General features: G+C 43.3%; 2 protein-coding genes across 8 annotated transcripts in view; both read left to right on the top strand.

The window, feature by feature from the left end:
- The window catches only part of KNL1 (kinetochore scaffold 1), a 29,748-nt gene extending 22,401 nt beyond the window's left edge, over positions 1–7,347 (top strand). For all 3 annotated transcript variants that reach the window (XM_087739738.1, XM_087739748.1, XM_087739759.1), the window contains exons 17-26: positions 517–604; positions 1,360–1,428; positions 1,741–1,780; positions 1,898–1,999; positions 2,456–2,556; positions 2,848–2,916; positions 3,062–3,171; positions 3,768–3,886; positions 5,225–5,347; positions 5,459–7,347. In XM_087739738.1, coding sequence (XP_087595864.1) covers positions 517–604; positions 1,360–1,428; positions 1,741–1,780; positions 1,898–1,999; positions 2,456–2,556; positions 2,848–2,916; positions 3,062–3,171; positions 3,768–3,886; positions 5,225–5,347; positions 5,459–5,564 — 927 coding nt within the window. In that variant the 3' untranslated portion in view covers positions 5,565–7,347. The remainder of the gene's footprint in view (positions 1–516; positions 605–1,359; positions 1,429–1,740; positions 1,781–1,897; positions 2,000–2,455; positions 2,557–2,847; positions 2,917–3,061; positions 3,172–3,767; positions 3,887–5,224; positions 5,348–5,458) is intronic.
- A 2,417-nt stretch (positions 7,348–9,764) lies between these two features.
- On the top strand, positions 9,765–23,660 carry RAD51 (RAD51 recombinase). 5 transcript variants are annotated; one of them, XR_015700525.1, is made up of 11 exons: positions 11,461–11,541; positions 12,662–12,774; positions 13,253–13,390; positions 14,534–14,651; positions 15,194–15,285; positions 16,174–16,268; positions 20,543–20,656; positions 21,492–21,621; positions 21,877–21,998; positions 22,301–22,573; positions 23,467–23,660. XR_015700525.1 is itself a non-coding variant. In XM_087739784.1 (10 exons), exons 2-10 carry the CDS (start codon positions 12,688–12,690, stop codon positions 22,422–22,424), a joined length of 1,020 nt encoding a protein of 339 aa, XP_087595910.1. In that variant the 5' UTR covers positions 9,765–9,895; positions 12,662–12,687; the 3' UTR covers positions 22,425–23,660. The 5 variants fall into 5 exon arrangements, 4 of the variants coding, with proteins under 4 accessions (XP_087595910.1, XP_087595893.1, XP_087595899.1 ...); XM_087739784.1 differs by lacking the exon at positions 11,461–11,541 and adding an exon at positions 9,765–9,895 and having other exon boundaries at positions 22,301–23,660; XM_087739767.1 differs by having other exon boundaries at positions 22,301–23,660.
- The last annotated feature ends 1,562 nt before the right edge of the window (positions 23,661–25,222 follow it).

The raw sequence follows: 25,222 nt of genomic DNA, 5'->3' as shown, positions 1-25,222 counted from the left end.
AACGTGCTTCCCTTTTATTTATACGCAAATGCAAAACGCATTGGGACAGTGACTTTCTTGCACTTACGCTACAGGAACCTTCTGCCTAAGGGTTTTGGCAATTAAAGTAACAGAGTGAAAAATGGGAGTATTAAAGGAAACGCCATCAGACATTAGCTCTTCATGCTGTGGTAACGTCAGTGTTAGTAACCTACAAGGAAATGCAGAAGTAATGGCGTTGTGATAGGTATCAGGAATCTGTATGTGTTAAAAGCTCTAGGAATTTATTTATTTCCATGTCTTATCTCATGCCTTCATAAGAAAAGTCATAAGGAAGACACATTGTTAAGTATCTAGTACTTTCTTATGCATGGCTACTGCCTTAATGTTTGTCAGTCTGCCTCTTCCTTCTAATGACAGATTATATCAGCTTCTTTAATTAGTTTCTTAGCAAGCAAAGATCCACGTGGTGGTCCCAGAAGACAATTCAGCTTTTTAAAAAATGTCATTGACTTGAGTACAATTTTCCCATCTTAGGAACAACATGAAAAGCTACAGTCAAGAATAGAAAAGGTGGATGAATTGCTGGAGGAGGCAGAGAGCTGTCTTGTTGCTCTGGAAGCAGGTATGTGTTTCCAAACCAGTGACCGATATGCTGATTTCTCTATTTCTCTGCAGAGCTGCAGTTTAAATGGTCGGTTCAAGATTCTGTGTTTGGTGGTTGCTTGGAATTGTACAATTCCTTTGTTACAAGTATTTGTTAGGCCTAAATGCCTTCATTTCTGTCTGCAAACTTGTCTTGTGGGAATTGCACATAACGTGAAGACTAGGAGTATATCTGCCCTGAAATACAGAATTATAACCGTAGCCTACAAACATGCAACCAAGCTGGCTAAATCTGCTAGCGATAACAATACAGCTGCTGGCAGCACGCAGTTCAGAATGGCTGCAGAACCTGCCAGCGATCCTGCAGGCAGGCAAGACTAAGCTTCGCACTCCAGGGCTGTACTGTTTTCAGCATCGTAGCTGGCTGGTTTAAAACTTGTTCAGCTGCGTTCACACAAGCTGCAGTCAGTACTTGGCATTGCTGCATAACGATGCTCTCTCTATTTTCACTTCTTTTCTTCCAATTGAATTCTCTTCCAATGCCTTAAGTAGAAATCAAATTGCACAGTAGCAGCTTTGAAACAATTCAATAAAAGGAGTTTCCCTTGTTATCTGTTACTTTTTGAGGGTTTGGTAGATACCCTTCTGGCTTTTTGTACATTTTTCTTAGTTACCTTTGAAATACTAAGATTTATAGAACCCACAGACAAATAAAATGGAATCCAAGTATTGAATCTGGGAGTTCTGCAGTGACCTGATACTTCTTTCCCATAGATTCTGACTGGGAAGACTGGGAAGCAGACTGCGGTGATGAAATGGCAGAAGGGAAAAGCCTAAAGAAAGGTAATGGTACCAGCTGAATGGCACTTTTTGCTTTGTTTTTTTAAGTTCTGGAGAGGGTGATACTCAGCCCCCACCCTGATATATTAATTCTAATATGGAACAGTGTGACTTGAAGAGTGTGTGCTGGCTATCATATTCAGCACTTTAATTGTTCAATAATTACTACCCTTTGTTGACCGCATATCTGTATCTGGGTAGAAGTAACAGCCATCAAGTTGAGATCTTTCATATTGTTAAGAACAGTGACTGCAGAGCAAGTTAGGGCTTTCTTTGCTGCTCTTTTCTCTCACAGCTTTTTTCCCTTTCTCTTAGAATTGGAAAGCCTCAAAGCCCAAGAAGAGGAACTTCAAAGGTAAGATGTCAAAGAGGATCTAAAGACCTTAAATAACATGTGCACCTTCAGGTTTTAGAGCGTTGGTGGTTTTTTAACCAGTGTGCTACATCTCATGTGGTTGGTTTATCTTCGCAGAGAACTGTCAGATCTGGAGACTGAGAATGAGCAAATGCTTGCTCAGATGAACCAGCTACAGGAAAAAGAAAAAAGCTGCCAGGAACTCCTGGAGAGATACGAGTAAGGAAAAGACCTTCAGGTGTCATTTATCAGCTAGTTCTGGGGCCTCACATTCGCATATAAATGTTTTGGGGTTTGTCTTCCTTGTTCTTTGATTTGGGAAATCTTTGGATGCCCATCTCCTCACAGCCTAGGATAAGCAATAAAGCCTCGGTGAACTTCCATGGGTGATGCACTGTTTTTCTGTTAACAGCTTTGCAGGGGTCCTCTACCTTCAGTCTTTCTATATCCAACACTCCTCCCATTCCAAAATGAACACTTACGTAAAATGAATAGTAGTATGCTTATATTCCCAACAGATTCTTACATTCTGTTGGGAAGTGAAAATGTCATCGGCATATTATGTGGTAAGAGCTGCGAGTGCACTTAAGACTCTGATCTTTGTCCTTCAGATGATTATTTTAGTTGGCTGGTTGAAACTTGGGGTGATGGTGGTTTTTTTCCCCCCCTTTTTAGCTTCACCGAGTGGGAGATTACTGAATGGAGTGAACAGCAGGCAGTCTTTAATTTTCTTTATGATTCTATTGAACTCACAGTTGTGTTCGGACCCCCAATAGGTAAGTCGCAAAATCGGTAGGTTTCGGTTTTATGAATGTGAAAGGTTAAATAGTTACATAATAGAAACCTAAAGTTTCTGTATTTGTGAAGATCTGCTGAAAGGAAATAGAAAACATACTACAGCAGGAGCGTGTAAGCTGAGAGAGGTGGCTTTGAATATGTTTACCAGTGCTTTCTGTGAAAATTCAGAAAAGTACGTAATGAATGGCTGTTTCTGAAGAGGAAGAGCTGCAACTCCAGAACTAAGTACGGAAATAACTAGTGTTTGGGTTTTTTCCTTTCCTTCTCAGATGGTGATGTTTCTGGTGAAGATCCTTCCAGAAAGATAGTTAGCCTGAACTTTGAATCTCTCTTGGATGGTAAGATTTTTCAAGTAGCTTGAAAGTAGCAGTCCTAATAATCTGTTCTTGCGAAGACATCTGTAAATCTGTGGTTTATTTGCTAATGCGTTACTATATGGCTTTTAAAAGATTTCTGGCAATGTGTTTTTCTTTTGTGTTACAGAGGAAAAAGCTCCACCCTCCTCACGTTTAGTCCAAAGACTCATCTTCCAGTTTATTGAAAGTCAGGGATGCTGGCAGGAAAAGTGTCCCACACTGTGCTACTTGCCCCAGGTAATGCTCCAGGAAAGCCTATAAGACTCGGGGGGAAAAAACATTAAACCTTTTATGTCACAGAGAACAGGGCTGATCCTGAGAACAAAAGCATCTTAACGAATGCTTCATCCATGCAAATCCAAATCTGCTTCGTTTATATTCTGAGGTGCGAGGGGAAGTACCTGTCCCTGAAGGCAAGAGTCCTAAAAGCTGTGGTTTCTTCCTTGTTTGCTGCATTACTGGCTGCCTGTCTTAGTGATTTCTTAAAATCCTTTTTTTTTTTTTTTTTTCCTGCTAGTAGAAATTAAAGAATTGAGCTGAATGCCATTCTGCTCCCTAACGAATTAATGGTTTCAATTGCCAAGCCAAACTTGGTGTTCCTGCATGTCTGTGTACCCCTGTTGACAAAGCTGAAGGGAGAAACTTAGGGCAAAGAATGTCTATTTGTTGTTATGCTTGTACAATTTCATCTTCGCATCCAAACTGAGACAGCAGTTAAACTACTTTTTTTTTTTTTTTTTTTTAACACTCTCTAGGATAAACTGTGTTTTCAAGTATCACGTAGTTTGCCAGCCTGAGTGCTAATGTGATTGCTTTTCTGATTGCCCACTTAGGTTCTTCATGACATCTCTTTGGTGGTGAGTCGTTGCAAGATCTTAGGAGAGGAGATTGAATTTCTGGAGAGATGGGGTGGAAAATTTAATCTTCTGAAGACAGACATCAATGACACAAAGTGAGTAACTTCAGATGGAGTTTACCCCAGTCCTTCAGAGAGCGTCTCTAGATAATCAGGAACAAAACGCTGAAATACTTTCAGTTTGGTTTTCTTGGAACTGAGATTTTATGCCACTATTTTTAACAGCAATCTAATTTATTTTAATACAATTGCACTATAATATTCAAATGCATGGAAATTAAGCTGTTCTTGGATTCAGCCACTTCCTTACTATCACATAACCTCTCCTTCCTTGCTGCTTCCCTGTCTGACTTGACTCTCTCACTTAAAACCTTAGGCCAGAGTGTGGCAACGCAAAGGAAACGGCCAAGAGTTTACCTGTAGCTTAGTGCTTTATTTCTTTTAATCTTCTATTTGCTTCAGCCAAGCAGAATCAGTCGTTGAAGGACAAATGCACTTAAAGTAAAGTTTCTTTTCTTTAGTTTTCGTTCTCTCATACTACTTCCCGATTTTGTGGCATGTCCCAGTGGAACAAGACGAATACTACTTCACCTTCTCCTTCTATTATTGATGTATATCCTTAACTAAGAAGTGCCCACTTCACCTTGCTCTGCATGTCTTGATGCTGCTCCCATAGGTTATTCTAATTTTGTAGTACCCTTTGCAAGAGTGGTGTTCTACCACATACCAAAAATCCTATAAAAGCTATATTTAGTTCAGTCAGCAAACAAATGCGAGGGCAGCCTGTGCTCAGAAGTTGCAAACTGTGGGAGACTTACCTGGAAAAGACCTGTACTATGCCTGTTCTAGTTCATGCTATCCCAAAGCATCTGTCTCCTGGGCATTGTGTCCTTGGTGATGGTCTTACCCATATTTACAAGAAAATTCAACTCTGTCCTTCCTGCACATTTTCACAGACAAGAGTACTGTGCTAGACAGAAATTTGGCCTGATTTAAATAGGGTTGGATTCATGAAACAATCTTGGAATTATGGAATTGGAGGTAAATCAGTCCTACTTAAAACTTCAGAAGACTTTAGCTACCTAGGAATATTTTCTGTTAACTAGAAAACTTATTTTTGATTACTACGTTATATACTCCCATAATTTTTGAAAGGTTCTGCGAATTATGTGTGTATTAACTTTTTCTATGAGGAAAGCTGGGGTTTTGTTTTCTAACTCAGTGTTAGAACGCTGATGGTATTAGAGTGGAAAGGTTCTTTTAACCGTATTTATGAAGTTACTGTTAGTCTGTGCTGGAACTCTTTAGAAGTTATTGAGCTTGTTGCATCAATTACATCACGTGTTTTCACTTCTGGAACCTAGTTCAAAGGCGGTAGCGGTACATTTGAGTATTTTGTATTGATCTTCTTGTTTGTGTTTATTTCGCATACAGAGTGAAGCTTTTGTTCTCCGCTTCCACAGCTTTTGCAAAGTTTGAGTTGACCCTGGCTCTATCTGCCAACTACCCATCTGCTTCGCTGCCTTTTACTGTCCAAAAACAAATTGGGAATATTGGGTGAGTTGAACAGAAAGAACCACTCCATATGACTTTAATTCCCCATCCCCAGCTTTGAAATTTAATGTTCCGTATCCTCTCAAACATGCGTGATAATTTTATCTTTCCCAGGGAGGAGGAAATATCTGCTGTTCTGTCCAGTGTGCCAATTGGCTACCACTATCTGCGGAGAATAGTCAGCTGGATTCATCAAAACTTGCTCCAGGATCCCAGATGATTCACTAGATCCGCATGCAGGACTGAAGAAGTCAGACTGGATATTCTTTGATTTTAGTCTTGTAAGAATTCAAGCTGCCTCCCACCAATGGGAGTGCTGTTAGCTACTCCGCTCTTCAGTAATCTTGTCTAATAATTGGTTGATATCCAGGATGCTTGGTGTAGGCCACAAGCTGTTATAAAAGCAGAGGTCTCTAAAGAGGAGAAGGAAGAATTTCTTATGTCTTTTAGAAATCCAGTCTGCCTTTTATCTTCTTTCAGCCACCGGTGGTATTGGCCTCCTTATATCTATAGTCTTTCCTAGTACAGATATTCTTCTGACATAGCATGTTAATTTTGTTCTGGGTTGATTTACAGAGCTCTCGTATAAAACAATGATGAGTATTTTCTAAATTAACATGACTGGAATTTGCTTCCACTATCATTACTTCAGTACTTCGTAGCGTTGTAACCTATCACATCACGTTTGATTTTTATCAGCTTCCTGGAACCTCTCTCAAAACACAGAAACTATAGTCCTGCTTCTGATTACCCAGATAACCTGCAATAATTAACCAGGTGGCCAAAGTCAGAAACTTGTGTTGTGAAGACTAGAGATCCCTGTGCCTGACCGCAGACTGCGGTGCGACAGACTCAAAGCCATCAGGTTCCATCTGTACTGGAAGTTTGTTCTGCTCTTCAGTGTCTTTGTCCAGCACGATCTGTCTCTGGGTTCTGGGACGTTGTCTGAGTTTGTGATGCGTTAGAATTTTAGTGAGGAGGCTGAGCTCTTTCAATTTAGGAGGTATCTAATATCGTTGGTGCAGTCTAGATTGCTTTTGTATATATTTTGTATATTATGTAGGTTGAGCTGTTGGAACTGATCGAACCCGGACTGAGTTTATCGTGTAGAAGTGCCTACCACTTCTCAACTGTCCATTCTGTAGGCAGATGCAAATTTTTGTATCTCTGTAAAATGTGTTGAATTTAAAAATGTTTTCATGTGTTGAAGTGTTTACATATTTTTGTCTTTTTACAAATTTTCCTTCTATCTGGAAGTTCATTAAACATTTGAATTATTGCTCTTGCTTCTTCAAGGTGGGATTATTGGCTGCTCTATTTAAACTTGTGACTGAAAATTTGCCTACTACTATTGAAATAACTTCGTTAGCTACTTGGGAAGACTTTTTGTAATATGAACTTTTTTTTTTCCCCTTACGTTTCCTAATGTTAGCTTTCTATGGCCTGGCTTTCACAGAAGAAATTTTTTTTTTTTTTTAATTAGGAAAATAGTGCCTAAGTTGTAAATGCCTTGGGTATTGTACTGTTAAATTTCCTAAGGTGGTTGTTATCAGCGTTGCTAACCAGGAGAGGGTGCTGCAGCAGTACTTCAGGAGCATTATTCAGCTCTGGCTTTTTTGTTTGTCTGGTTTCGTTTTCTTTCGGCATATTTCCGAGCTAAAGAATCCCATAACTATGAAGACTGAAGTGAGTTTTTGGTAGAGTCTATTATATTGCTTTGGATATTGAATGAAAGTAGCAGATGGAACAAAGCAAAACAGAGCCATGCATTTGCAGTAGAAAAAGGGGATTAGGCAGAAATTCAGCAGTTCCAGTTTTGTATTTAATTTATATTTTTACTTGACACTTACTTAAACTCCTCCCAGGGCATTAGGACTTAAAGATCATAACATCTGTCATCTATAGGACTTGATGTATTACTGTTAAAATCTTCATAGAGATGATATATTTACAAAAATTATATTATTTTGCAAGCCAGATCTTGTTGAGAATGCCATTACTAAAGCTTTTCACCCACAGTGCTTATTGTAACCATTGCTCAAACACAAAGCTGGATATCTGATGTTAGAGAACTCTTACTTCCTTCAACAATCCACTGCGATTCATGGAGTAAAGCTCAGATTAGATCTCAAGCTACGACTGTACTGCTTTTAAGGATGGGGGAAAAGGTAAGGGAGAAGAAATTTAATTACGTTTCAAGAATTAATTTACTTTTTCTAGCAAAAAAACCCAGTCTATAGATGATGATTCTTATTTCACATTTGGTAATATAATACTAGCTGTGAGAGACTGAGCACTATCATGTTTTCACACTGATACAGTTGGAATGTTGTTTTGACTATGGCTTTCTTTAAAGATTAATTTAGGGATATGAGTAATAATAGTGCACACTGTTTTACTGCGTTTAATTTAAAGCACTTGTTCTTGTACATTTGGAGATCATCCCTGAGCACTTATGCCCTGGCGTAAATGTGAATCCCAGGAGAATGTCAACCACATCCAAGTTCTAGTATGTTACGGGAAAAGAATCCTTTATGGTCCTTCAACATTGCTGACTTGACTGATATCTTTCTGTATATATAAATGCAAAAGCCTCTTGCGATCTCTGTTTTGTCGTCTTAAGTGCATATTAAATTCTCTAGCTCATTGGCGAAAGGTTAAATAATGAGGGTGCAAATTATTGGGCATTATTAGTAATATTCTGCTTTCATGTTCCCAACCTTAGTTTTCCTGGGAAACAATCCAAAATCTGTACAGAGGACAGAAACACCGGTGGAGAACATACCCATCCAAACGTGGGAATGCTTTGAGGAATGTCCAAAAGTGAAATGAGTCATTGATCAGTTTTGCAAGTTAGAGAAAGGCGACAGGACAGCCTAGCGCGAAGCAAGGGTCTGGCTGGCTCAGGAGCTGAACTAAAACCCTGGCGTTGAATCACCGTATTTGCTGCCTCTCTCTGTCCCCAAGTCCGGGGCACCTACCATTCGCAAACCAGGTTCTTAAAAGGGCGCCATGGCTTCACATTGTTGAAATAGCTTAATGTTTCTAAACCTGAACTCTGCAAAATACCTCGTAACTTCTCCCTTGCAGCTCTACTGCTACTTCAGTTGCAGGAACGGAAGCTACTACCACCACCGTGTGATATCCCAGTCTTTCCAAGAACTATGGGGGAAAAAGACTTCCGAGTGGAAAATAATTTCTAAATAGGATATTTATACAAGATATGCCACTCTGAAGATATAGCAGGTAAATTCAACTTAGCTGTCAGATATAGAAGATTTAGTTACATTTAACAGCTCAGACTTGTACGCAAGCTCATCTGCTTTAACTCTAGCAGCTTTGATTTGTGAAGTTTTAAAATATACGATGATTGGATTTAAGTCAGTAGAGGGACCATAAAAAGTATTTCCTTGGGTATGAGATTCTAAGTGCTCCGTGTATTTCAGTTTATACGGTGCACCTGGATACCTAAATATACTTGGAGTTCTACAGAGACTGGTAAAATTTCCTGTTGATATTCTTTTACTGAGAGCTGGCTCTGCTATCTTGTTAACACTGGAAGTTTTCAGGTTGATACGGGATCTTAGAATTAAAAAAGCCATCTTCTGCCCTCAGTTGTAAACTGCTCTTAACATTCCTTGACCTTACCGTGCCAATGGTTACAGGATTTCGGTGATGAACGCCAACAGCATGCTGTTCTGTCAGCTTCTGCTCCTGGGTTAGCAGAGCTCGGTAACGAGCATCACACGTACGACGTTCCAGCGGCACGCTGACAGCTCGAGCTGCGCTGGCTTGTTGTATAGGAAGAAGATTGGGATTATCTTGTGAATGCTTCCTCTAAGTATTTTCCTCATTCCCTGCTGTACGGCCCATGACTGCAACTAATTTCCATTTTCCTCTGAACTCAAAACCTAGTTGTGAGAAAAGAGCTTTCTGTAAAGAGGCTCACGCCTTCCACGGTGCTTGCTCTGAAAGCTCCCGGCGCGGCTTCGCGGTGGTAAAACGTACTGTGCCAATAGTGCTTACGTTCACAGCTCCAATCTAAATGTCTGTGTAATTCCAGTGTTCACTGACAGGTGTTGTCATGTTACAGACACACACCCCTACCTATTTAAGGCCAGGCAACCTATTGTGATTTGTGTGCTGTCTGTTAGGGGGGAGATGGTTTCTGCCTGCGTGCGAGTACAGAAGTCGGAGCTGCAGTCCTTTATTGGTGGACTCATTTATTGCGGCAAGCTTTCTTCGGCTCTGGCTCAAGCCTGATTACCCCTCTGCCCTCCGGGGGGGCTTACGGAGCTTGTCAGGGGATTCTCCTAGAATTACCTCTTCATCCTCATACAACCTGTAAATACCAAATCTCTTGCTTCCAGCCCACGCGCTCTTGTAAACATGGATCCATGGAAGACTGGGAGGTGGAATGGCAGAATTCCCTGCTCAGAAGCTGCGATGATCTCATTTGATTTGGAAACACTCAGCTATCGCAGGCTGATACCACCTACCTTAACCTGAAAAGCTCTGGATTTATCAGCCACGCTGTTACAACACTAAGGAGTGAGTAAAAACAATCTTGAGCAGTAGAAACACACACCTCTTGCTTACCTGCCCACTTAGCACTCCGACTTCCACACAGCTTCCTATCTTTTTACTGGTCCTGGGTACAGTACTCAACAATCTTCAGCGATATAACAAAAGTCTTTTTTAATCATTTTCTTCAGTAACACGGCAGCGCTGCCTCAGAGCCTGCTGCGTGTCCGGGGCCAGTTACTCACCGTAACAGAGAGGCTACTGATAAGTCAGTCGACCTCCTCTCAAACCCTGTGCTCCTTTAATCCCTGAGCTCTCAGGATCAACAGGGAAGTCAAACACTTCACGCCCTCGGGCGGTGTGGGATAGCGAGCTCTCAAGTAACGAGGCTTTTGTGCAATTACGAGGCTTTTGTGCAATTACAGGGTCCAGCACTCGGGGACCGGCAGCGAACAGGCTCTTGTCACCCATGCGCAACTCATGTCCAGATCCCCATCTCTTTTCACGTGGTCTGGCCCATGTGATGGAGGACAAGTAATATAATAATAATTACGTGCACTGCCGCACACCCTCGAGCGTACCGATGGACAAAAGGCCTTTACCTTAATTTGCTTCCCTAACTGGTCAGGATGCAGTGCCCGTGAGGTACGGCGGCCCGCACAACGTCAGCCTCGGCTCTGCGCCCTTCCTCCCTCCTCCTCTGCCGTTAGGTTCCCAGGGGAGGTGCTAACAGGCCTTCGGAAAACCAGCTGCAGAAATACTCTCCTATCTTTAATGCTGGGCTGACGCCTCTTTAAAATCTCATGTCCTTCATCTTTGCGTGACGTTCCCCAGAGCTTGCCAGCGCTAAATTGGGTTTAATAGGCATTTTAATGAAAAGCACGAAAACTGCGGGTAGCGCTGACAGGCCAGGCCCAGGGCTGCTTTGACGATGACGCTTTGCCTGGTGTCAGAGCAGCTTCTCGCCAGTGCCCGGGGTAACGTGGCTCCGCTGCGCTTCGTCCTAACGCCCACGGCTGGGGCAGGAGGCATTCCTTGTCAGCCTCGGTCAGCTGAGGAAACGAAAAGCAGCGGTGAAACGCAGATTTCCCCGTTTCGCGTAACCTTGCTGGCCCCGCAGAAGCCCATCGTGCCGGTGTCCTGCTGCCGAGGGCGGAAAGGCCGGGAGCAGCTTTCCCTACGCACGCCAACTCCTCGGTGCAGTTGCTGCGTATAAAATGCTTTCGGTATTTTAACAGATGCTTTTATATACGGGAAGAGCTTTCACTGCTCAGCCGGGATGCGTCTGTAGCTGATGTATTTGTACGGCACGGCAGGGGCAAAACGCAGGCCCTGCTTCTTGCTGGTGCAACAGCCTGAGAGGGCACAACCTCCTCCTCCCAGCACCGCCGCGCCTTGCTGCTCCTCCCTTCCTTCACGCAGGGCTCCAACCCAGCCGTGACCCCCCAGTTTCTCGCCGTTAGACCGGCTTCATTGTAACGAGCCGAGTCACAGCTTTGTGTCCCCGCCGGCAGCGTGCGGTGGGAGGGGAGCGGCCCCTTTAAGGCGCCGCCGAGAGGGGCGGGGCATCGCGCGCGCGCGCGCCGTCACGTGACGCGGTGGCGGGCTCCTCCGAACCGGCGGCGGCTGCGAGCGCAACGGGCGGGAGCTGCGCCGGGCCCGGCCCGCTGCGGGTGAGCCAGCGGGGCCAGCCACCCCCTCCCCGGCCTCCCCTCTCCTCCTCCGGTCCTCGCCGGTGGGGGCAGCGGGCGGGGCAACGGCGGCCTGCGCGCCGGTGAGCGGCTCGGCCTGGCGGGCTCCGAGGGAGGCCTCCCGCGGCCTGAGGGACGGGGAGGGGCGTCGCCTGAGGCAGGCTTGTGAGGGAAAATTAAAAAAAGCAGTAAAACCAGCCAAGGTGGGAGTACCCGGTGTAGGAAAAGCCAGGGAATTATAAAACGTGGTGCGTCAAGGAGTCGGTAGAAGAGGCAAGGGTGGGCTGCGGGCGACGGCTTCGAGCCTGCGTGCCTGCCGCGGGCTTCTGCCGCCTGCTCGGGGCCTGGGCTTCGGTGGAAGGTGCGGGGCTAGGCAGACTCGCTCTGGCAGCTGTGCGTGCTTGTGGCTCTCCGTTACTCCGGATGGACGGTCTGTGCTGTTCCTGATCTCGGTACCCGGCTCCTGCCGAGCCCCCGGGTAAAGCCCCCTGCGGAGCGCTGGCTCCAGGGAGTCTGCAGATTTCCTTCAGTTTCCCTTGACTGTTGTGCCTCCCATCACGCTCCTCCGCTTACTGTCCAGGGAGGTGGTGCGGATGCACTGCAGCGTTGGCAGGGCCCAGAGGGGGAATCGAAAGCCCCTTTCACGCTTTTACAAGGTGCTTTGCTTTTACTTGCAGTTGGGACGAGGGCAGTCCCTTAGGAACAGCCAAGCTAGAACATCAGCTGCCACTTTCAAGTACTCAGTCTTCTAATGGGACCGCATAACTTCTTGCTAAAATGAAATACTGCTAATAGCGGGTTGATTTTGTTATATTTTACTCCTGAATACTGTGGAGCTCTCTATTAAGGCTCTTATTATTCCTTACCAGGTAACATGGGAGTTGTTTGGGGTTTTTTGTTTTTAATGTTTAACACTACATAGGGAAGCACACAAAACATATTTCTTAGAGCACTCGCACACCACAAGCTAGGAGATCTGGGAGGAGAGAAAGCCATCACATACTACTTTGGATGATCTCTTAATATATTTTGAAACGCTTTGCACGTATACCTTGTTTGAGTGGTATATGTTGCATCACAGCGTTATTTGGTTTTCTTCTAGCGGGGCTGTGCTGAACACTCGGTGCAATGGCCATGCAGATGCAGCTGGAAGCAAATGCAGATACATCAGCAGAGGAAGAGAGCTTTGGCCCACAGCTCATCTCTAGGTTAGAGGTAGGTAAGGAGTTAGCTCTGGAGTAAGTTTTCAAGATGTCTGCTAGTCTTTTTCCTTAAACACAAGTTGTATCTGAAAATGGTGTTGTTAAATTCTTGTGTTCTGACAAAAAACCCAGCCCGTTAACAATTACGTTTTATATTACGTTGCCTTGCTGCGTACCCTTTCCTAACACGTATCGGTCACCCCCAGCATCTATTAAACCAAACAGAGAATGACATCTTCTGCCTGTTCTATGCCATCTATATAGCTAACAGCTACGCAGACATTACGCTGGTAAAAAGATGTTCTTTTTTATACAACCGGTTTTTTTATGGTTCTTTGCATATAAGTGAATAGGGAGGTAATATGCAATATGCTGACTTGTAATAACAGAGTTTGATCCCAATCTGATGAAGCCAATTGAAGGTATTCAGCAGAAGTTAGATTAAGGTATTTGTGTCTTACCGTGTCCTTTTTTTCTCCCCTTCCTTTCAGCAATGTGGAATAAATGCAAATGATGTGAAGAAATTAGAAGAAGCTGGATTTCACACAGTTGAGGCTGTTGCTTATGCACCAAAGAAGGAGCTACTAAATATTAAGGGCATCAGTGAAGCCAAAGCTGACAAAATCTTGGTAAGGGTGTTATGGAAGTGCTTTTGCCCAAGATACTCAAGAAGTTTTATTTCTACTGGCTTAAAGGGTACTGGTGATTTTGGAAGGTCTCCATTAACGATATACTGAGAAGGGCAATAAAGATGATTAAAGGTATGACGTGACTTTTGATGAGAAGAGACAAAAACCACTAGGACCAAGAAGTGAAGAGGGAGGGACTGTCAGAAGGGTCTGTAAAAGTTGTGGAAGGTATGGAGAATATGCCCAAGATGACTATTATTTCTAGCTCAGTATTTCTTGTGATACAAAGGCTTATGATAAGCCTAAAGCAAAGAAAGTACTCTTTCATGCAGGTTGTAAGGAAGTTACGGAACTCCTTGTCCCAAGACCCAGTGGCTATCTGTCGCGTAAATTGGTTTAAAAAGGGGCTAAGTGCAATGTTTGTGGGGTAAGGCTCAGATCACGAAGCTCACTAACTAAACCCAGAGGAGCTACCAGAGAGTCAGTCCCTTGTTCCCTGATTTGTTACGCTCTTTCCCTAAGCATCCACTGTTGGCAGTTGTCAGGGCAGAGGATGCTGCGTTATAACGACTGGACTGACGCAGTACAGCTGTTGTTCTGCTCTGTTTTTCTTAAGCATGTTAATTGTGTGCCTCAGATAAGTATTCCCCGTGAGACCTGGGGTTTACTTCTGGGGACTGAGTGTGAAGCCCGAGTTGTAATCTCACAGCATTTTCTAGTTCATGTGGAGTTCCTGCCAAACTAGTTCTCATTTATTGAAAGCTGACCTAGCACAATGTTTGACTCCAACACTTTTCTTACATATTTAGTCACTATTAGGAAGGCAGCATTCCTAACGGGCTGTATGCCCATCCGAAGTATTTCAAGTTTCACAGGCACAGAACTGAACTAAAAGGGTGGGAGATGAGGGGAGGAAGATTTCCATAAAATACACAAAATGGATGTTGAAGCTTTTTCTTTGATCAGAATTTCAGTTCTTCTCAGAGATACCAACTAATATATGGTCTATAAAATAAAATGCATGCATCAAATTATGTAGGTGCTTCTCCATTTCACAAAATGGAAAATTACAGTATTAATTACTAGAGGGGGTACACGAATGGGATGAACACTCCTTGCACTGCTTAGTTTGGTTTTCTTTAGGCTGAAGCAGCTAAACTGGTTCCGATGGGTTTCACCACAGCAACGGAGTTCCACCAGCGGAGGTCAGAGATCATCCAGATCACCACTGGGTCCAAAGAACTTGATAAACTTCTGCAAGGTAATGATTTTATTTCTCTTTATTGATTAGCCTTCGTTATCTGCTTTTTTTCCTATGAACGTGATCCTTGGACAAAAACACGTAAGACATACAAGTTCTGGTTGAACGAGAAAGTTCTGCTCTCTTGTATTGCAATTGATTTTCTTTTGAAAGCTGCAGAAATAGTTTTAAAACCTTTTAGTCATGATGCAATGCCCAGAGCTGTTCATTTTGGATGTTTCTAGTTTATTCTCATCTATGACATATTTCAAGAAAACAAAACCACGTATCATCTTCTCCCCATTCCTACTTGTAATCAAAAAATCAAAACAAGTGATTTCAGCTTTTCAGCGTCTTCAAAAATACACTTACCTAAACTTCTTATCTGCAACATGAACAAAGCTCAGTATGAAAACCAGTTTTTCCAGTTAGAGTTTTGAAACTTTTAACCAACGTAAGTGTTTAACTGAGTCTCTGTAAATGTTAAGACTTTATACGTGGTCTTTTTTTAAGTATGTGACCTTCTTAAAATTATTTTAGTATTATTATTATTTTCCCTTCAGGAGGAATAGAAACAGGGTCCATAACAGAGTTATTCGGGGAGTTTCGTACTGGAAAAACACAGTTGTGTCATACCCTGGCAGTAACCTGTCAAGTGAGTACTCTGCTTTATTAAAATCAAGTATTCAGACAACACAGCTTTTGGATATTTGCTAATTTGTGCACTTTTCTCAACCAATACAAACGTGATGCATGTAAACAGCTGCAAAGAACGTGAGTATTTGCAGCACCCTCGGTTGTACTTGCAGCTTTCTAGGATCTTTTGCTTCGTGCTTAATCTGCCTGCTAGGATTACCTTAGCAGCAATTACGTTTGTGATGTTTTTTGCCTGTGTTTGACATGTCCTGTAGCTTCTTTTTTCTTTTCTCCTCAGTATTTTGCCAACAAAATTTAACACGTTAGCCTTGTAGCATAATTCTAGGTCTTAAATGCAGAGAAGCGTTTGATCTCTCTTCAGGTGCTCTGGACTGCAGAGAACCTTTCTTATCACCAGGAGTGTTGAAAAGAGAGAAGAAGCTGTGTTGGGTTCCAGGAGTTTCTTTGACTAGCTGCTTTTTTTTCCCTAATGTCTCCTAAGCTTGCTTCACTTTACTTTTGTAAAAGCCTTCAGCTGGCTCTTGCTATCAAACAGTAGATCAGTTTGGAGTAAGCTTTTTTTCTATTCTTGCTTTAAACAAATAAGAGTGTTTATTACTTTCTAGAGGTTGCTATTTCATAAAATATTAGAGGCTTTGGGCTTAATTTGATCGTTTAGTTAACACCCTTATGCACCTAAACTTACCAGCTCAAAGTGAAGCACCTGTCCCCTTATGTAGGTATCAGAGATTGAAAACAGGAATCTGTCTTCTCACTTTTCCCAGATAAATGTGACTTTAATCAGAATAGCTTGGCATGTGATTTACTGTATGATACTAGTGGAGGGCATAAGGCAGTAACTGGATTATTCATTGATACTTTATTCATTCCTTTGCTTTTCCTGTAGCTTCCCATTGACCGAGGTGGTGGTGAAGGAAAAGCTATGTATATTGACACAGAAGGGACCTTCCGTCCAGAACGTCTTCTTGCTGTGGCTGAAAGGTCTGTACTTAGGGCTGAAAGTAAACTGGCATTAGTTGAAGATAGGAATACATTTACTCATGGGACAACTTAGTTAATAAGGATCACTGTGTAAATCAGCCTGTCGCTTTAAATTCACAGGGCTGTTGCAGTAAAATTCTGTCCCCAAAAAACCCCACTCAACCAGGAACCTTTCTGTATTCTAGTTGTCTGTCTGTCTACCTGCATGTTGGACCACTTCGTCAGCTGTATTTTATAAACAAAGTTTCTGGGTTTAGATATGACAGCAGCTAACATCAGTGTCCCCTGGAATGCGATGTCTTCGCTTCTTACTAGTGTCTCTTTCAAATTCAGTTTTACTGTTAGTGAAATACATTGAAAGATTTTTCTTAAATTCTGCCAATAGCACTACCTTGAAACAAAGATCCTTTTGTAAAAACATTATCGCAACAGCAGCTGGAAAATTTTTGTTAGGAAATACGAGAGCATCCACTGCCCAGCTGAAAAGCTGTTTTCTCATCTCCTGCCTCTATCTTAGAATGTTCTGACATGTTTTTTATACCAATGGGAAAGTAAAACTTAATTAACCAAATAAAAATTCTGCTGTCTACACAGAGATTCTGGTTAGGCTTAAAAGCCTGAAGTACTGGTTCGGTACACTAGAAAAAGGAGCTACTTCTGGTCTTGTGATTCTTTAGACTTTCTCAAAATTAAAACTGCTTCTGTGGGGCTTAATTCTCCGTGATTGTTGTTTCAATTAAATATCAAGGTATATCTGCAACTTCAGTAAACTTGGGTTGAAGCATTTCTTTATCTTGCAGTGCTTATCAATTGCTGAAATTGCATCAGCGTGAACAGAAAAGTAGCCCAACGCTTTGGGGAGGCATGTGAAGCATGTCATATCTGACTGAAGTCGGAGAATTTTAAGGATGCAGAATGCAATTATACAGATTGCAGTTTGGGCCTAAGCTTCGGATTAACGATTTCAGTTATATGGTAGTTTTTAAAAATATTTCCACCTAGATACTGATGAGAATTTTCATGTCAGTAAGCTGGGCGCTTTCTTCTGGAAGGAATAAGATGACAAACATTGATTGTTTCCAAGCTGCAAGCCAATATCATGCAGCAAGGCTGGGCTGATCTGAATACAGAGGCTCAGATGTTCTGCGAAGATAAAATCAGTTGATCTGTCTTCTGCTACGCTTTTTCTAGTCTGCTTTAGGTTCCTAGTTTTTCGGGCTGTGTATATGGGGTTTTTTAAAAAGTATTTTAAAAACCTTTGTGCAAATTTCCTAGCTTAAAAAGCAACTGTTCTCCTTTTTTTACCATGCGTTTACAGAAACAAGACTTAATTGCCAAGTGACTGTTTCCTTCAAGCAGCCTTCAAGTGCACTTCCAGGCCTGGCCTATCATTATACATGTTTTCTCTGAAGTTTCTTTGTTTTTACCCTTCGTCATTGCTCAGCATATATTTTTTTCATGAAGTTATTTTTTTTGCCAAGACCCCACGTGAGCTGTTAGGCAAAGCTGCCTTCCTTATGCCGTAGCCTGATTTCAGAGTATGTCTGCTTTGTACTATCACGCTGCATAGCTAACAGTCTGTATGGGGCAGAAACTTAAGTTTTAATTGGGTTTAATGAGGCTCTGCTCTGTGCCACTGCAGGCGGTCCTGCCGTTCCTTTTGCCCCATGGTGTTGGCATTGGTGACTGTCAGGCTGTAGGCTGAAGCAGAGCCGTTGCTAATGTGGCTCGCTGCAGGGCAGCGTAAATTGCTGGTGCTGGAGCAACGGAGGGGGCAAGAATGAGGGGCTGGAAGCAGAGAGGATGAAAGGGTAGGACCGCTGCTTTTTAGTAGCACCGCAGATTTTTGAAGTAAGGCCAGTATTTATGGGCCTTTCCATGACAGTAGGTAGAAAAATCAAATAAGATTTAATACCAATCCAATACGACATGCTAGCCCACAACAGAAGCTTCCTTTTCTTTATAGAGGGAGACGATCTAATCGACATACCATCCTAAATTAATGAAGTAGGGTCAAGTTATTGAAAAATAGGAAGCTGAAGATTTGGGTCAGTACCGGATTTGGATGGTTTGTTACTGAAAGGCAAAAAAATCTTTGGAAGACATTTTACGCAGGTCCTAGAGGTTAATTTGACAGATGTTCACTTTGGAAACATCTGGTATTACTATTCCTCTCCTCTCTCTGCTGCTTCTCTCTCCCCACAGCTCTCGTGTAATTGTCCCTCTGCAGGAAGTCATTTCCCTCACTTTTTCGCTACTGGAAGGGAATGTGCGCTTCCTAATCATCTGGGGACATTTCTTTCTGTAGTCTACTGATTTGCCAAGTGTTTGACTAGCACCCTTGACTTTAATCTCAAATATGTAATATTTCAGCATGGTCTTGCTTCAGAACGCTAGTCAGGATTGGCTATTATTCACCTTCAAACATAAGGTGCCAGTAGCCTAGTAAGGTTGGATTCTTTGATTTATTAATAGCTGTCATGTTCAGGTAACAAAATTAATTGGTAACTACGATTCTAAATGTGTACTGTTCAAAGCTATGCTTCGCCTAGAAGTCTAATTTCTACAGGAACTGGGGAGGGAGACGTTAGGTGTCCAGCTGTGAAAAGCAGAATATTGAAATCATAAAGAGACTTACCTTAAGTCATGTTCTTAATCTGATGTATTTTAGTATGACTTGGATCTTTCATACTATTCACTGATGAAAGTCAAATTCAGCTGTGCTAGTGTCATTAGAGTGTAAAACTGTATTGCTAGAAGTTGTGGTTCTCCAGTGAAGAACCACCTTTGACCCGGCTCTTCGGGTAGAATTTGAAAAATCAGTTCTGTGACAACAGAAGAGTTTTGCACTCTTCTCCCAGGACGTCTTACCAACTGAACCCGCACTCGTGTCCATTGATGCGTGCTTCTGCATTCGGTGTGCCACGGGTATACGTGCTCCATTTAATTTGCTTTACGTAGACATTTTAAGTGTGCCTCTCCAAAGTGCCTGTACGCTCACGCACGCAGAATGGGGAACAAATGGGAAGAGTTAGACGTTGTGTGCAGTCACAGGGCTAAAAGCTCATACTCATCCCAGAGAAGCAGTGACCCTGAGGTGGTGGAGTTCTGGATCCTGAGCTAGGTGCAAGGCATTAAGCAGGATCGCAATACTAGACTTCAGGAGAGCGGACTTTGGCCTCTTCAGGGATATGCTTGGAAGAATCCCATGGGACACAGCCTTTGAGTGAAGAGGGATGTAGGAGAGCTGGCTGATGGTCAAGGGCCATCTCCTCCAAGTTCAAGAGCGGTCCATCCCGTTGAACAGGAAATCAAGCAAAGGCAGTCAGAGGCCTACGTGGATGCACAAGGAGCTCCTGGTAAACGTAAAAAGGAGGCACAGGAGAGGTGGGAGTGGGGACAGGTGGCCCGGGAGCAATAGCAAGGCACTGTCCTAGCATGCAGAGATGGGGTTAGGAAGGCCACGGTCTGTCTGGAGTTGAACGTGGTGAGGTATGTAAAAGGTGGCAAGACAAGGTTTTAGTGTGGCCAAACATTAGAACAGGTTGCCCAGAGAGGCCATGGAGACTGCATCCTTGAAGGTGTTCAGAACCTGACGGGACAGAGTCCTGAGCAACCTGCTGCAGCTGATCCCGCTTTGAGCAGGGAGCAGAATTGGACTGCTTGATCCACAGGGAACCCTTCCGACTTCAAAGAGTCCATAATTCTGTGAAATACGCTGTAGTGTGAAATGAAAAATGAGAACAAACGATGTATGTTCTCTCTCGTTAGAAAAAATATTGCTACATTTCAGATCCAAGGAGGATAATCAACTGGTTCTCCAAATTCTAAGGGATTTCTCAAAGTGCCGTATAAATAATTTAAATGCAAGATGTTGAATGTCCCTATCTTTCTTTTTTTATTTTGGTAGTAAAACGCTGACAGATATTGCAGGTGGAGGGCTGTTTATCACTGGTTTTCATTAGCAATATGCTGCTTTCAGAGTATTCTGTTCCAGAATGGTAGCTTTCCTTGTCTGTGCTATTATTTTGAGGAAAATGGTGTTCTACTTTACTATCGTCCCTAGGCAGGAAAATATTCTTTAAAAATGGTTTCTGATCATTCTGTTCTCTTTTCATCACCAAGTTGTGTTGCATTTTTTGCTGCCCGTTTTTATCTCTAAGAGTCCCAGGAATGTGAGTTTTTATTCTAGTCTTTAGGTTAGCAGGTTACCCTGCTAGATGACTCCTGTTGATGCAGCTGTCACTTAAAGATTTTTATTTTTTTTTCTCCAGGTATGGCTTGTCTGGCAGTGATGTCCTAGATAACGTGGCATATGCGCGAGGTTTTAACACGGATCACCAGACCCAGCTGCTGTATCAGGCATCCGCTATGATGGCTGAATCACGGTAATACGGCTGATTTAGGTGGAGTGGTTTTTTTGTTCCGATACATATTTGTATTATAAAATTAGACAGTGAACAAGTGCAAGGGAAGTATAGATTACAAAACTGTGAAATGTCGAAGTAAACGTTTGCTTCAGAAGTTAACTTTTTTTGAAATGTGCTTCTTTCTTCATTGCTGAGCTCCATCAGGTCAGGTTTTGTTATCCTCAAACTGGATTACACTTTGGCGTATGCAGGTAACGAGCCTGGTGTATCAGCAGTCCGTGGGGAGTCCATAGCTCTTGCTGTTGAAATGTTGGATGCCAGCGACTGACTTGAACGGCAACAACGAATGTTACTTTACAAAGAACAAGTACCAGCCTGAGAAACAATCTTAAATATCAGTTTATAATTGCTTTCAGAAATAAAGTGTTGATTTAGAGCATGCCAAGGATCGAAGAAACCTGTGCAGACAGCTTTAGTTTGAAACGAAGGTTTATGGACCCCTTTAGGGAGGGGGGGGTGGTATGAGGCGTATAGGAACTGCCCACAGAATATCTGTTGTGTCAAAACATTACATTCTGGGCTGGTTTGTAGGAGTACGATGAATCTAAGTTTCTAATCGGGCAGCAACTTTCTTTGGCTTTACTGGGGTTTATTGTATAGTTAGTAATCTGAACATTACAGATCAAGTCAGTGTTATTAAAAAAAAAGTAATTCTGCAAACGGGCAGGTTGAGAGGAGCTTACAGCCACACCCGTATGCAGCCTTACAATTTGCTGGGTGCTGTCACACGCCGGTGGAGGCATTATCCGTGCCTGGAAATGTTTATGAGAACCTTGCACTTCATCTTTTCCAGATATGCGCTGCTGATAGTGGACAGTGCCACAGCCCTTTATCGGACAGATTACTCAGGAAGAGGTGAGCTGTCAGCTAGACAGATGCATCTGGCCAGATTTCTGCGCATGCTGCTTCGACTTGCAGATGAGGTAAGCTATGAACCTTGCTTTATTCTCCAAAGGACTGGTGATCAGTTTTCTGTCTCTTTTAAAGCTTAGCAATTTTGTACAAATGGCTTTCTGCCCGCTCAGTGTCTGCTTCCGTTTTGTTTTGAGAGGGATGATGAGGGGTTATGGACAGCAGAGAGGACAGCAGAAGTGTGTGTGTGTGTGTGTGTCCCCTCCCCTCTTTGTTCAGACTGTGGAAAATAAATGGGTTTTGAGTTGTTGCTTTTCTCCTTGCAGTTTGGCGTGGCAGTTGTGATCACTAACCAAGTGGTAGCACAAGTAGATGGAGCAGCCATGTTTGCTGCAGATCCCAAAAAACCTATTGGAGGAAACATCATAGCACACGCTTCCACCACGAGGTGAGAGCACAGATTACCATCCCGTTAGCCTTGTTTTGGAAGGTTTTGTGAAGCTAGGTAATTACCCAGAACTTCTTGGTTTCCACATAGTCTGTCAATGGCAAGCCCAGCCTGCTTCTCAACACATGATGCTGCTCTGAGCACTCGTTAATCTGCATTAAAATCAACACGTTTTCAGCAGTTCTTACAGCTCCGCAGCGGGCTGTATTCATGGACTGACATAACATTGTCCTGATTATGATAACGATTTACTGAAAGTAGGCTATACGCCCTTACCTGTCTTGTTTCCTTCTCCCTATTAGACTGTATCTGCGAAAAGGCCGAGGCGAAACCAGAATCTGTAAAATCTATGACTCTCCTTGCCTTCCTGAGGCTGAAGCGATGTTTGCTATTAACGCTGACGGAGTGGGAGACGCTAAAGACTGAAGCCTCCGTTTCGTTTCCCGTGTAACCCAAGACTGGGTGTCCGTAAAAGGCTCCTTTCTTTGTGGCACCTTACAGACGCTTTCCCAACGCAGCCGCCGTGCAAACGCTGGCAGAGGAATCTCTTGTATTTCAGCAGAGAAGTCCCTCAGGTGAATACACTTTGAGACACATCTAGAGGTCTTGCTTGGAAGAGATCTGCCCTCTTGGGCTTTAGTCACATGTTAGATTAACGTGGTTCCTTGAGAACCTTTTCAGAGGACCGTAGCCTTCGTATTTTCCTCGCGGCTGTTGCTCCAGCTGGATTCTACTGGTGGACATAGCGCAGTAAAATCTAAGAGTATGTGGCCATAGTTCATAACTTGGTGAATTTGAAGTAGTGTCGATGGGTTTGTCAAGTAAGAAAAGTGGTGACTTAAATACTTAACGGATTGCTTTAGTTATAAAATAAAGCAGAATGGCATTCCACAGTAAGAACTTGAGGCTATTGCTGGGATTGATGATGATCACGATCCGTATTCTTTCTGTTAATCTCGTTTTGGATGCTGCAACAGGCTGGGTGTGGGGACCTGTCAAGTTGCCTGTCAGTTACATTTTTGTATTTCATTCATTCTCTGTGGAAATCTGCTTTTAATAAAAAGGACCATGAAAATACTGACGACGTGACAGGTTTCTGGGATTCAGCCAGGTGTTAATTCAGGCCGAGGCATTTTTTATCTGCAGGTAGGAAGAAGATGCGTAAATCTTCAAGGAATCTCAGTCTGGATTTTTTTTTTTTTCTCCTAACGCTAGCACAATGCATCATCTCCGTGATTTGGGATGTGCAGTGCAGCTCTGCTGTAAGTGCCCTGTAGATGACTTTTAATAGTTTTTGAAGTTAAAAAGGTTCTTTTGTATTATGCAATATTTTTATATAAGCTCTGCTATTGTGAACTACTCTAAATTTGATTAAAGAGAAGACTATCGTAGCGGTGGCTGGCAGCAAAAAATATTTTCCTCGTTCTTTTTCTCTGGCACCGTTTTTCTGGGACAAATAATGAGGAAGGCATGCCGTGGATCCAGCCGCCTCCCGCAGGCTCGCAGGCAGGAGCTGCATCTCGCCAGATACAGAAATACTTGTGCTACGTCGACTCCGAAGGGGTGCCCCTTTGCCATGTTTTCTTTAATGTAACTGCGTGTAATGCGTTTTCAGTTGCCTCTAATATAAAATACAACATTAAAATCTTATTTCAAATTGCAGATGAGGTTTAAATGATCTGAATACGAACTTTTAACATGCTCAAAAATTGCACAAGGACCCGAAGGTGAGAAGCGCTCCCTCCGTGCTGTCCGTTAGCTCAACAGCTTCTCGGGTCAGCAGGCACCCTGGAGAGCAACGGTGTGGCTTACGGAATTGCGCTCGTGGCCCTTCGTCCTAAGTTTTACAAATACGGTCGGTTATTTCATATGAAGGCTCGAAAGTACGCAGCCTGCAGCTTTGGCGTGGTGTCCGACAGCCAACCGTGCTGTGGGGCTGTTGGCTTCGTGTTTTAAGCCCCACTGTGTAAACGTGCTTATGTATCACGTGGCGTCGTTTAGGTATAAAGGACACGGGGGGGGCGGACAATGGAACGGTTTGGTTTATTGCTTTTGGCTACACTGAAATTCAAGATGTCAGGTTTATTTTCTGCTCTGTTGCTTCTCTTCGGCGTCCTTTGCAGAGAGGGAGTTTTGCCATGCCTACATCGTAGTTCTCTGCTGTTTGTATCTCTGAATTATACAGCGTTAACATACAATCCAATAGCAACTTTTTTTTTTCTCCTTTTCAAAGCCTGCTTAGGACTTTGAACAACTAAAATTACATCTGAAGTCCTCCCTGTTCATGTAACGCTCGGCATGGAAACCGATTTTTCTAACACCTGCCGTACTGCTCCTAGCTAGCGGAAAGGTTGCTTAGATTTGATTGGGAAAGCAAAGGTGAAGGAACTAGGAAATATTTGTTCCTCTTCTCCAAGCTCTTACACGGCTCAGGCTCTGAACGCGGGGGGATTTTGGGGGTTTTGTTTCCTATAAACACAAGAACCTTTCTCGAAAGATCTTTCTCAAGTCATCTTATGTCAACCCTCCAGCAGCTGCACAGGCAAGTATTTCTACGGAGGGTTTAAGTTGCTTATGACACAGTGCTATGAAACGCAAATTAAATAAGCTTATTGTCAACATTGCTTCAACCTCGAGGAGGCATAATTAATATTCCTCTAGTAAACATTGTCCTGCCCTCTCCTCGAAATACTTCTCCTAATGTTTCCCCACAAGTTCCTCTCAAGGCAGCGCAAGATGATTAGAAACCATATTCACTTTTAAATTCTGAAGTGTGTTTGCACAATCGGCTGGCCGATGCTCATCCAGCCAAGTTTTGCCACGTTTGCACCCGCGTCCAGAGGGAAACGCGTACAGAAATCCGTGCGTTACTCCGAACTGCTAATGCCCGTACCGGAGCACAGCGGAGAGCGGTTTGATTAATTAAAACGCCCCAGGCAGAGCCTGTAGCGTTGTGTTTCCACGTTTCCCTCGGGAGCTGCATCGGTCTCCCGACAGCCGTCTGCTTTGCTGCCGGGACCGGCCGCCGCGCCTTCAGCAGCGCACCAGTCGCGCTGGCCTGGACTCCCGCAGAGCCGGCGATGCCATCGGCTACGCAACCCGCGGTTTGGGCGCAAGCGAAACCCCCCGTGATACCAAGCGCAGCGGCCGCGAGGAGCGAAACGAGGCTCGCCGGTGGAAGGAAAGGGCGCGAGCGCAGCGACGTGTCAAGCAATATTCCCGTC

This window comes from Nipponia nippon, unplaced genomic scaffold, assembly GCF_047370975.1.
Source record: "Nipponia nippon isolate SJK-2023a ecotype South Korea unplaced genomic scaffold, ASM4737097v1 scaffold_10, whole genome shotgun sequence".
Taxonomy (NCBI): Eukaryota; Metazoa; Chordata; class Aves; order Pelecaniformes; family Threskiornithidae; genus Nipponia; species Nipponia nippon.
The sequence above is the reverse complement of the archived record's forward strand: the minus strand, read 5'-3'. Positions and strand labels throughout refer to the sequence as shown.

Coding starts and splice junctions, on each gene's coding strand:
- RAD51 (XM_087739784.1), top strand. CDS start 12,688: ATGGCCATGCAGATGCAGCTGGAAGCAAATGCAGATACATCAGCAGAG. Junction 13,391..14,533: donor CCAAAGCTGACAAAATCTTG/GTAAGGGTGTTA, acceptor GGTTTTCTTTAG/GCTGAAGCAGCTAAACTGGT. Junction 16,269..20,542: donor CTTCTTGCTGTGGCTGAAAG/GTCTGTACTTAG, acceptor TTTTTTCTCCAG/GTATGGCTTGTCTGGCAGTG.